This window comes from Salvelinus sp. IW2-2015, linkage group LG8 (genome assembly GCF_002910315.2).
Source record: "Salvelinus sp. IW2-2015 linkage group LG8, ASM291031v2, whole genome shotgun sequence".
Taxonomy (NCBI): Eukaryota; Metazoa; Chordata; class Actinopteri; order Salmoniformes; family Salmonidae; genus Salvelinus; species Salvelinus sp. IW2-2015.
This window is the reverse complement of record NC_036848.1, coordinates 4,871,320-4,883,450: the sequence shown is the minus strand read 5'-3', so window position 1 is coordinate 4,883,450 and position 12,131 is coordinate 4,871,320. Positions and strand designations below refer to the sequence as shown.

General features: G+C 43.7%; 1 protein-coding gene across 1 annotated transcript in view; it reads right to left on the bottom strand.

The window, feature by feature from the left end:
- Window positions 1-1,988: 1,988 nt before the first annotated feature.
- The window catches only part of sorbs2b (sorbin and SH3 domain containing 2b), a 70,884-nt gene continuing 60,741 nt past the window's right edge, over window positions 1,989-12,131 (bottom strand). Inside the window, exons 22-24 of the mRNA XM_070444633.1 lie at window positions 4,795-4,838; window positions 4,239-4,345; window positions 1,989-3,868 (exon numbers count right to left, since the gene is read on the bottom strand). Coding sequence (XP_070300734.1) covers window positions 3,807-3,868; window positions 4,239-4,345; window positions 4,795-4,838 — 213 coding nt within the window. The 3' untranslated portion in view covers window positions 1,989-3,806. The remainder of the gene's footprint in view (window positions 3,869-4,238; window positions 4,346-4,794; window positions 4,839-12,131) is intronic.

Below are 12,131 nucleotides of genomic sequence, written 5' to 3'. Positions count from 1 at the left end.
CTCTCTCTCTTTTTATCTCACTCTATTCCCCCCTTGCTCCTTGTTGGTTGGGCTCGACAACTCCTGTGTGATGACCCACCCTCATCAGTCAGCAGGCCAAACCAGTGCCCAAATAGAGACGTAGGCAAATATTACATAGATGACACAGGCATCCAGACCCGGGTGGCTGACGGAAAGACCCGGCTCTGGAGCTGATAACAGTTGTACCACAACACCTGTCTGCCAAGACACGCACTGCATGGGAAGGAGACAGGGTTGATCATGTCCTGATCTTTACCTGGTCTTGTCTGTTCACACTTATAAGATCTGATCACAATCAGATCACAATGTGTCTTTTAATGATCTATGCTTGTCTAAAAATGTGAACACAATCAGAATGTGGACAAGATTAGGACATAGGCTGCATGGTAGAACCAGGTATCAACAGGGCTCATGAGTGCCTGCCTGGGCCTTGCTTTAAGCAGATGTTCTTCTGTGCAGATGTAGAAGGCTGACTTTTCACTCTGTCCAACAGTCCATTTACAGTTTGAGTGCAGTCTGTGCTTGTCTCATTAGAGAGCCTAAGCAATCCGTCAGAAATCACCTGTTTTACTTGGCCTGCATGCTTTGACAACTTGCCCCCATATTTGGTGGGGACTTAAAGCTTGGTTGAGCTCCTGAGACTGAGCAGGCCTTCATTGCACAAGGAAAAGGCTATATGAACACTCCTGACCTGCAAACTGATATTACATTTCAGAATCTGTTAAAATTAGGTCAGGGTTAGGGTCAGGGTTAGGGTTAGGGTCAGGGTCAGGGTTAGGGTCAGGGTTAAGTTTTTTACAGTCTCTTTTTATATCCCTGGAGGAAACCCGCAGAGCCCTTTCCTTGCCCAGCTCAAAAGGCCTGTTGGCCAACCAGAAAAGTATGTTTCTCACTGTTATATTCTCTCTCTATTCTTTAGTCTTACTCTCATCACTCTTCCCAGGGATGACCACACCTCTGATGCATTCACACAACTGTCAGTAGCTTTCTGAGATAAAGTGCTTTCTTTGAAAGTCATTATGTTATCTTGGAAAGGAGAGCCAGTCTGAAAGCACAACCTCTAATAGAGCACAGCACCGCTGACTAGAGACCAGCTGGGAGGATTTGTCTGGGGATTTATAAATCATCCGATAAATAAGGGAGCACAATTAAAAAGGCTTTAGGAGGTCTCCCCTGGCTTTGTTTTAGAACAGCACCAGGGGAATACTTCTGATTCCTTCATTCTGAAAGAAAACACAGCAGCCTGTCTGCCCCTAGGTCCAGGATCGTAATTATAGAAACCTTGGACTGCCCTGGCCTGAATGCTGGCTGAACCAGGGGCTTTATTTGTGTAGTTGCCATGGAGGCGCCAGAGAAAACTTGAGGACACGGTGTGGTCAGAGCCTTCTATTTGTCATGGCTGTTTATATAGTAGGCAGTCTGTGAGGATCAGGCCAGCGGCTGTTTATATAGTAGGCAAGCTGTGAGGATCGGGCCAGCAGCTGTTTATATAGTAGACAGGCTGTGAGGATCGGGCCAGCAGCTGTTTATATAGTAGGCAGTCTGGGAGGATCGGGCCAGCAGCTACCGGCTGTTTATATAGTAGGCAGGCTGGGAGGTTCTGGCCAGCAGCTACCGGCTGTTTATATAGTAGGCAGGCTGGGAGGATCGGGCCAGCAGCTACCGGCTGTTTATATAGTAGGCAGGCTGGGAGGATCGGGCCAGCAGCTACTGCAGTAGGTTACAGGATGAGCCTGGTTTCACATTGATTTAAACAGCCAATCGTTTGAGAGCTGAAATAACAGGCTATTTTCACAATACCAGAACTGTAATGGAGAATTGTGGTGGACCTTTTTCACATTGCACACTGTAACTGTGTCAGTGGTAATGTTATTACCATGGTAATATTGCGCTGATTGCAGGACTAAAATTATTAAAGAATAATACAGAGAAATAAAATCCTCAGACAATGAGCACAAAGGAAGGGAAACATTCAGGCAGAATTTATTGGATAATCAATATTACAGAAAGAAAAAACAGACATATTGTCATTGAGGGTGAATGTGCCTCCACACCTCATCCTGTGTCCCGTGGGGAGAAGGTGGTCTCCAGGTATTGGAAGGGTGGTGACTGTGTATTGCAGACATGGTGTTGAGTGGTTTGCTAACGCTGAGCATTCAAGGCCCAGTGTTAGCAAGTCGCACTAACGCTCTGGACCAGAGATAGTTGACGCCATGTCCATATTCCTCACACCTCCTTGATGTAGATCCTTGATCACCATATCAATAGTTCACTGTGTTTGTGTATACTTACAGTACATACTTCCTACAGACTTTCTGATGTACTGATTATATACAATTACATTTCATATTTCTCTCATTTTTGCTGATATTGCTAGTGTTTTTCCTTAGACAATGACTTCACATGTTGACCAAATGCTAGTTTGCAAAGTTATGCCCCTCTCCGGCATACCTGCTATTGCTGAAATAATGCAAGAAATGGAAATACATGCTGATGACTGATCGAGGCAGTGGATGGTTTTTAATCACAGGGACATACACTGTACAGGACAGACTATACGGTATGGAGTGTTTAGGCAGTGGTGAACACAAATTTACATGGTGACTTTATTACATGTCATCATCAACAACATCATCACTTCCAATCCTTCTGTCATGTTGTTGCCCTGTGTTCTAGAACAGAAAGGCAGGTATTTGGGAGAATGGTTATTGCATAAATCAAAAGCTGATTTGGAGTCAGTTGAATGCATCCAGATAGTAAATTAAATTACATCAAATATGTTTAACACTTTTATACAGGATGTGGCAGGTGAGTTGTCCCTAAGATATTTAAATAATTTCAAATAATTTGACAGTTCACAATAAAAAGAATATTGTAAAATGATCATATATTAAAGAACAATCTTAAATAACAGATCACTCTACCCTAGTTGTAAAAAGAAGACATTGCTTTTAAAAAATATATATTGTCCAATTACATAAAAGTCTTCTCTTTCCTTTTATTAATACTTATAGGAATGTCAGGAGAGAAAAACAAAACCGGACAAGTCAACAGACATTAGCTCCAGTCAGAGGTAACTGCCTGAATACATTAACTATGTGTCTGTCCAAAGCCATGTGCTAACGGATGCATTTAGGAGGAACCCTAATTGCCTGTATAAAACTAACACAACAACACTGTCATCTCTTTTTGCCTGCCTGTGCAGATCCAAGCTCAGGTCCTGTGCACTTTAAGTGTATGAAGCAAGAGGACAACCCCTCTCCAAAAAMGTTAATAATACACTCTCCTAATGTAAATTAGCATAATCAATTATAGAGTACTTCCAGAACAAGAAAAATATATATTTATGTATAAATAAATACGTGGTAAATAGGGCACTTGGTTACTTCATTATTGTGAAACCCATTAGTCTATAAGGCATCCCTTCACTGTAAATAACTCTCATTACGCACGAATAACTAACATTTGTTTATGACCAAATCTGCTTTCAACCTTATTTGTTGCATCCATTGTATAACTGAGACATCATCACAGTTAGTAGAGTAGAATACCCTTAAATCAAACATGAAATATATTCCTTCAAGGCCACTGGGTTCATATCTTCTCCCATTCATCAAATTAGTAAATGCATTGTCACTCCTGGAAAAGTTTTTTTTTWAATGAAAATAACTAGTCATAGATGAATGTAACGTTTTTGTGCKGTCTGAATATATTGGTTATTCACCCACTGAGTTATACAACCACTGCGGTTTTGCTGGACATCATGAGAATTCTGTATGAAAAGGTTATAGCCGCTTCACGTAGTTTCCAGGAAAGGTTCCAAAAAACGTGCTTCTTCTGGATGTGCCTTGAAAAATAACAAACATATAGCGSTATTAAAGGAAATATCTCAACGATATAGTTCGTTACAAGCATTTTCAGTGGAGTAGTGCATTATGTTTTTGTTTATGGAACAATGGCTGAGGAGATGTGACTACTGTCACATCTAAATAAAGGACAACTTCCACAGAGCACTGATTGGTTTAATGACTCAATTCAAGGAGAGGGATGCCATCTGTTGGCAGCAGCTAAGTAGTACAACTTTTAAATGCTCTGAATGATTGGTGGAACAGGGATGGGCAATGGCCATGCAGAGCCCCTACACAGGAATTATTGTATAATTAATGTCTATATCTTTTGGATATTAATAGAGCAAATAAATACAACGTCGGACCTACCTACAAACCAGCCGTCGTCACACCTCTCCATCACATCAACAACGTCTCCTTCCTTGAGCTCCAACTCATCCTCATTACGTGGAGCATAGTTATACAGGACCTGGAACCTACAGACCATAATAACTGTCATCAGTGAGGATTATACAGTCACATCATCAGATTCATTTACACATTGCTACTGCTTATTTAAGCAATAAGGCCTGAGTAGGTGTGGTATATGGCCAATATACCACAGCTAAGGGCTGTTCTTATGTTGCGGAGTGCCTGGACACAGCCCTTATACCACAAAATTCCGAGGTGCTTTATTGTTATTATAAACWGGTTACCAACGTAATTAGAAATGTAAAAAMAAATGGTTTTGTCATACCCGTGGTATACGGTCTGATATACCACGGCCGTCAGCCAATCAGCATTCAGGGCTCGAACCACCCAGTTTATAATACAAATTAGACACATTCAATCAGAGACTTAACTTCAAATAAGCTTCAAAGCTCTATATAGCTTTAACAGTCAATTTGGGGAAATAAATCGTTGTGGAAATAGAAGATAGACTTACGCCTCTCCACCACAATTCAGGGCATCTTGGGTAAACAATGGCCGCTGAGAAGAGAGAAGAGAAATGCAGTGTTATACAGTAGGCATGTCATGTTTCTATCTGTCTTCCTCTGCCGTATGTTTTACCACKATCAGCGTCCATCACTGTAGCAACAATGTGCCAGAGCCAACACAAAACCATCTTTGCTTTAATTAATGTGCTAGAACCACAATGCTGACAAAGAGCTGACTGTACTCTGCTTGGTTGAAGGGGATTTGGGTACTAAGGCCTTCCTGGGAGGTACACAGTATTTATTCAACATCCCTCAGAGACAGAATAGAAGACAGTGAGCAATGAAGCATTTCAGATCCTAACATTCATTCCTAACGTCCACCTATTCCACAGCACACAAGCCTAGACTGGTCCCAGATTAGTTTGTGCTCTTGCCAACAATGAGTGACAATGAGTTGGCCTGATAGCACAAAGAGATTGGCACTCAGGCTAACACAAGCCATCCTAGCAAGCAGCAAGTCCACAAGCATTGACTGTTTTGCTTCCACACTAACAGGTTGGGAAGACAATTATGGGTCAAAGGGGGAGTCCATTCCATTCTCCTGAATTAAACCGTCAGTCATGCAGTAAAACCACAGACGATGCTGTCAAGGGAGCACACTCCAAAAACCAGACACTAAGGTCACATCCCAAATGGCACRCTGTTCCCTAAGTAGTGCATTCTATAGGGAATAGGGTGCTCTTTGGGACACACTTTGCCACAGGGAAACAGGGACCCATTGTCAGATCATCAGACACAACTGGGGATTCCTGTTCCCACACAATACCTAGCTGCAATGCACACTGGACAGACGGTCAGGAATTAAAGTTGAAGGTATTCCTCTGGTGTTTGATGACATGGTTGGCATGCTTCTGCTTACAGCGGGCCATTCTTAACATATCTGTTGTCTCCTAGATATTAATCTCTTCATATCTAGGAGGTTGTATTTTTACAGACCATATGTGTGAGAGTGTTGTATATTATGTGGTAGATATGTTGATGAAATATGGATAGTAAAAAAGGGATGCATTAACTTTAAAGAGAGGACTTTGTTTCCTAGTAACCCAAACGTACGATGATGTCACACAAGGTGCATAGTGGGTAGCAGCCCTACCCTATGAGACGGGGAATAGCTCTGGGCTCTACTGGGCGAGCCGCAGGACCTCCGAGACATCACAGGGCTACGAGGGGGCTTACCCACAACAACAACCTCACGCTTTACAGGCTGAAAGAACCACAACCAGGAGTTACAATTAGAGAAGAGTACTCAAACATACTTACACTCTGACCACGCACACACTCACACAAAAGGACATACCAGGGGATTAACAGGGAACAACTGGGCAACCAAACCTGTCATCAAAGTTAAACACTATTTCTAGAAAATTATATTGGGCATTAAACCAGAGCATATCGATCTTGGTYAGTTTGAAATGTAACAATCTTTGGTGATCTCTCTCTCCCAGCTTTGTATGAAGCAGCAGTATATTTCGTACGTCAGCCAGGGTTAGGGTTGCAAAGGGTCGGAAACTTTGCGGTAAATATACCACATTTTTCMGAGATTTTCCATGGGAAGTTAAGCCCGGGAATGTGGGGAATTTTGCTTAAATACATCAAAAAKGTTAGCTTATATCAGTGAACCTTTTTTGTGGGATACACATAAGGAAATTCTAGGTCTTGTGGCATATTTTGGTTAAACTATRCCCAATTCAATGGAATTGCAACCCTCTCCATCCACAGTGCAGTGCACTCTTCCATCACATGTACAGCTGATTCTCAAGATCTTGCACACTCATGAAATGCTATTGACCCCACACTACTTCACTGTCTGAGCCAAGGACTACATGCTTTCTGGTAAGTTTTGATTACAATACTGGGTGGGGTGAATATTTGTTATATGACATACATGATTTTTTGTTAACAAGGAAATAGTTGCCTACAGCAAAGTGTGTTTAAATCATTTCTAACTTGTTAACAATTTCTGCTAGTTAATTTTTGCTACCATGTGGGTTTTAGCTTGCATGAGCCTGCTAACTGAGGAGTGTTAATTCACCTGTTTCCATACATGTTTAATTTYAAAACATTTACCTTACAAACGAGTTGTTTAATCTAATTGCTTAACTATTTATCTGTACATGGAATTGTATTTGGTTTTTTTTACTCATTTTTTTCTAATCTTTACAGGAAAATGCCACGGGTACTATCTGATGTGTGGAGACATTTCACTGCATTTAATGTAGAAGGAAAAGCTGTGTACATTTGCAAATACTGTGCCAAATCATATGTGAAGAATGCAACAAAGATGCAGAATCATCTGGCCAAGTGCATAAAGTTCCCTTAGCGCTCACAACAAGTAACCTCTGACAAAAGTCCCTCTACTTCTATCGAGGTGAAAATTATGAATCAGACACCTTATCGATAGCAACAGCTCATGGTCCTCCTGGAATCAGAAGTTTTTTTGACTCAATGGAGGAACGTAGTCAGAGAAATGCTGATGAATGTCTTCCTTGAGCTGTGTATGCAACTGGTTCACCTCTGATGCTCACAGGCAATGTGTATTGGAAGAGATTTCTGAATGTTCTTCGCCCAGCATACACRCCTSCAACCAGACATGCTTTATCTACTCATTTGCTGGATGCAGAGTTCAACAGAGTTCAAGTGAAGGTCAAGCAAATCCTAGAGAAAGCAGACTGTATTGCAATAATTTCTGATGGGTGGTTGAATGTTCGTGGGCAAGGAATAATTAACTATGTCATCTCCACCCCTCAACCAGTATTCTACAAGAGRYCAGACASAAGGGACAACAGACACACCGGTCTCTACATTGCAGATGAGCTGAAGGCAGTCYTCAATGACCTTGGACCACAGAAGGTATTTGCACTGGTGACAGACAATGCTGCGAACATGAAGGCTGCTTGGTCTAAAGTGGAGGAGTCCTACCCTCACATCACACCCATTGGCTGTGCTGCTCATGCATTGAATCTMCTCCTCAAGGACATCATGGCACTGAATACAATGGATACACTCTACAAGAGAGCCAAGGAAATGGTTAGGTATGTGAAGGGCCATCAGAAATGGCCCTTCACATATAGCAGAAATCTACCTCAACAAACAAAGTGAGAAGAATAAGAGCACCACATTGAAGCTGCCCAGCAACACCCGTTGGGGTGGTGTTGTCATGRTTGACAGTCTCCTGGAGGGGAATGAGTATCTCCAAGAAATGGCCATATCACAGTCTGCCGATATGGAAAGCCCCATCAAGAGGATRCTCCTGGATTATGTATTTTGGGAMAGKGTGGTAAGCAGCCTGAAACTCCTGAAACCTATAGCAGTAGTCATTGCACGGATTMAGGGAGACAATGCCATCCTGTCTGATGTTCAGACTTTGCTTGCAGATGTAAGAGAAMAAATCCYTACTGCCKTGCKCACTRCARTGTTGCTCCAAGCAGAGGAAACTGCAGTTCTGAAATACATCAAAAAGCGTGAAGACTTCTGCCTGAAYRCCATACARGCRGCAGCGTACATGTTGGACCCCAAGTATGCTGTTAAGAGCCTCCTGTCTGGTGCAGAGATCAACAAGGCCTATGGTGTCATCACTACCGTGTCTCGCCACCTTGGCCTGGATGAGGGCAAGGTTCTTGGCAGTCTGGCAAAGTACACTTCTAAGCAAGGYCTTTGGGATGGAGATGCAATATGGCAGTCGTMCCAACATATCTCATCAGCCACCTGGTGGAAGGGACTTTGTGGATCTGAGGCTCTTTCTTCTGTTGCCTRCATCATCCTCCAAATCCCACCAATATCAGCCGCCTCAGAGCGTAACTGGTCCTTGTTTGGGAACACACACACCAAAGCACGCAACAGGCTGACCAATACAAGGGTTGAAAAGTTGGTGGCCATCAGGGCAAATTTTAGGCTTTTTGAGCCTGACAATGAGCCATCCTCAACAAGGTTGGAAAGTGACAGTGAAGATGAGGCCTCAGAGTCTGATGTTCAAGAGGTGGACATTGAGGAGATCCAGGGAGAAGACATGGAAGCCTGAGAGGAAGACAACCAAAGCTGTAGTTTCTAGACTATCATTTTACAGATGTATGTTGAAAACGGTTTTGGGAGATGCGATGGATCATTGGGGATCATTCAATATTCTCTTTATTTTGTTGTTCAGTGAAATCATCCCATGTGAAGWGTCAACACATTTAATTAAAGTTCAATTCGTAACTAWATAGTTWWAAAAAATGTATATTGGAAGGATTTAATCATTTGCAATTATGTCTACTTATGACAAGGTAAAAGGTTTATGTTTCTGTCTCCATYTGATATGGTAAATATTTCCAATGGAAAAAACATCTACATTTAAATGGTATTAATATTAATTTGCATACATTTCCATAAATTCCAATARATTCCCGTTAATTCCCATATATTCCCGTTAATTCCTACGGAAAGTTTCCACCTCTGAATATTCCCCAAAATGTGCAACCCTAGCCAGGGTTGAGAAAGGAAAGCTTCTAAAGCTAGAGAAATMACGTTACCAAGAGCAGCACTGCAGATATTGAGATGAGCGAGATGCAAGACTTCGCTCTCACAAAGTCAAACACAGTATCTGCGCATGTGCCACATGTTTGCTTCACGCTGTTAGAGTGTGATAGGTACGGGACCAAACGCTCGTAGTTGTTGCGGAAATTGACCCACTATGCTGGTTACTTTACGCATCTACTTCATATCGCTGAGTCTACCTTTAATGACAGTAAGAGTAATATCTATGCTAGGAGGAGACTGGCATGAGACCTGGGTCCGTAACGACAAAGGGTCTCAGAGTAAGAGTGCTATCTAGGATCAGGTTTGCCTTTAAGATCATAATGAATACGATTATATGGACAGATCCTAGGTCAGCACGACTCTGAGTCGCTTTGTGGATACTGACCCTGGAGACAAGGGTAAATAACAGAGTGAAAACAAAAATTCCAAGTATACAAGGACTATCTGGGCAGCCATGTTACTTAGTTATCAACCATTTAATAGAACTGCAACTATTTAAAGATCTGTTACCTAACATTACAGTGATTCATTTATCTAGACTAAGCATGTTACAGTAGTATTGTAACATAGTACTGTATCTATGAACCAACCAATAGCAGTACTGACCAAAGATGACAGTGTGAAGTAAACAGAACTAGAAACTAATGACAGTATCAGTACCACAGTGAATAGAGTGAAGTAAGGGTTAAAGGAGTAGTCAGTAACTTAGCGAGGACGTTACAGTATGTCAATGTTAGAGAGGAGAATTAGGGGAAGGGGAGGAGTTAGTTGTCATGACATGATGTCACACAGGCACCTGGTCTTTACCTTGACCTTGGAGGACCTAGGCTCCAGGCGGGGGTACTGTTTGTTGTAGGGAGGGGGAGAGTGTAGCACCCCTGGAAGTGGAGGGGTGGTGCAGGGGGAGATGAGGGGAGACAAAGGTTTGGGTGAGGTGGAGAGAGTGGGGATGGTGAACTGCTGGGAGGGAGGGGAGGTGAGGCGTACAGAGGAACCCTGGTGACAGAGAGACCAAAAGGAAAAGTGTGTTATGGGCTACACACACAGCTCCATCTGAGTTATCTTTTGAGAGAAATAAGCCAGAAATAACCAGAAATAACAATCTGGCTAACCAGACATAACAAGAATCCGTTTCTCTCAGAATCCGGCTCTCAGAAAAAAAATCAGTTGGAAAAAGTTGCCTCAAATTTAAAAAAAGTTCATGTAGGGTTAGTGGAAGCAAAAATGTTTGCACAGCAGTGTCAGGTTAGGACACACAGATCACACCAGGGAGGACTCTACCTTGTCCTGTTCTGCCCCATCTCTACACACAGGGGTAAAGGTATTATAAGGTGGGGTCATCTTCCTGCTCTCAGTAGGCTCCTCCTCTATGAAGAGCTTGGGAAGCTCCTCTGTCACGTCTGATGCTTGTCTGTAAAACTCTTCCCCTTTGGATTGGTCGCCCCCCTGAATGATGGACACCAGCTCCTCACAAAGGTCCTCTTCCTGTTCCTGGTCCACTACCTGGTCTTTAGTGGAGTCCTCCATGAACTGATTCATCTCTTTTGAGATAAACTGATTTAGCTCTACTATGTTCTCGAGTTGAGATGGGGGGTCGGTGTGAGACAGGGGGTCGGTGTGAGACAGGGGGTAGCTTTGAGACAGGGGGTAGCTTTGAGATGGGTGGTCACTGTGAGAGGGGCAGTCACTGGGCTCGTACACCACCAGATCGATGGGACTGCAGGCCTTTGGTGAGGTGGGCGACAGGGCCACTGTGTCTGAGAAGGGGTCGAACGGTTTCTCCTGCTGTGAGTCTATAATGGGCTTGATGCTAGTGTTGTTCTGAATCCGAGACAAGTCGACCACGCTGCCATACTTGGGGCTCCCAAACATGGGAGAGATGGGTGATGAGGTGAAAGAGGTGCCGCCAGAGGTGGGGAGGGAGGATAGTGGGGAGGGTCTGGGTTCTGGGGAGCAGGGGAAGATGGGAGCCTTGGGGGAGGTGATGGGGATAAAGTGGCCCTCTCTGAGGGAAGGGGTGAGGCTGCGTGGTGTTGAGGTTACGGTTCCCAAGGTGGGGGCTGGTTCTGGGAGGGGGAAACCAGGCAATGGCTGGGGGCTGGAGGGGAGGGGGACACCAGGGTGCTGAGGGCCTCCAGGTCGGCCAGCAGACTGCTGTTAGGGTACGGGGTGGAGTGGGGGCCGGGGTGCAGGAAGGGGATAGGCCCAGGGTCAGGTTTATCCATCATTGGTGACAGCCTGCAGGTGGGCCCTCTGGGTACTTGGGGAGGGGGATGGGAACAAGGAGGAGCGGGGTGTCCTGAAGGAGAGGGAAGGCGATGGTGGACTGAAGCGAGGGCGCGTGGATGATGACTTGGGAGAGAAAGAGAGAGAGTACAGAAACATATGGCAGAACATAAGTGAGGGGAATGGCCAGGTCAGATGCATAGGACAGAGACTGTTGTTGTTTCTGAAATCTATTTACCAATGTTGACTCTGCTCCAGTCAGATTATTTGAGGTCACTGACACAGAAAAGAGACTGGTGTAAAGATCAGAGGCTTTACCTGGGGGTTAGTGGTATCCGAGATCCTTGGACGTCCTTACCAGCAGCGGCTAGTCGATGCCCAAATTTAACCCAAAATAATAATGAAGATCAATCCAGAAAATCCTGTATCCAACTCCCCTTTCACCACTGTAGCGTTGAGATTCTCTCTCCACAAGCTGCCACACACACACACGTTTTTTTTTACATGTGGTCTTTGGATTGGAGGAAGAAAATGCTCCCAATGC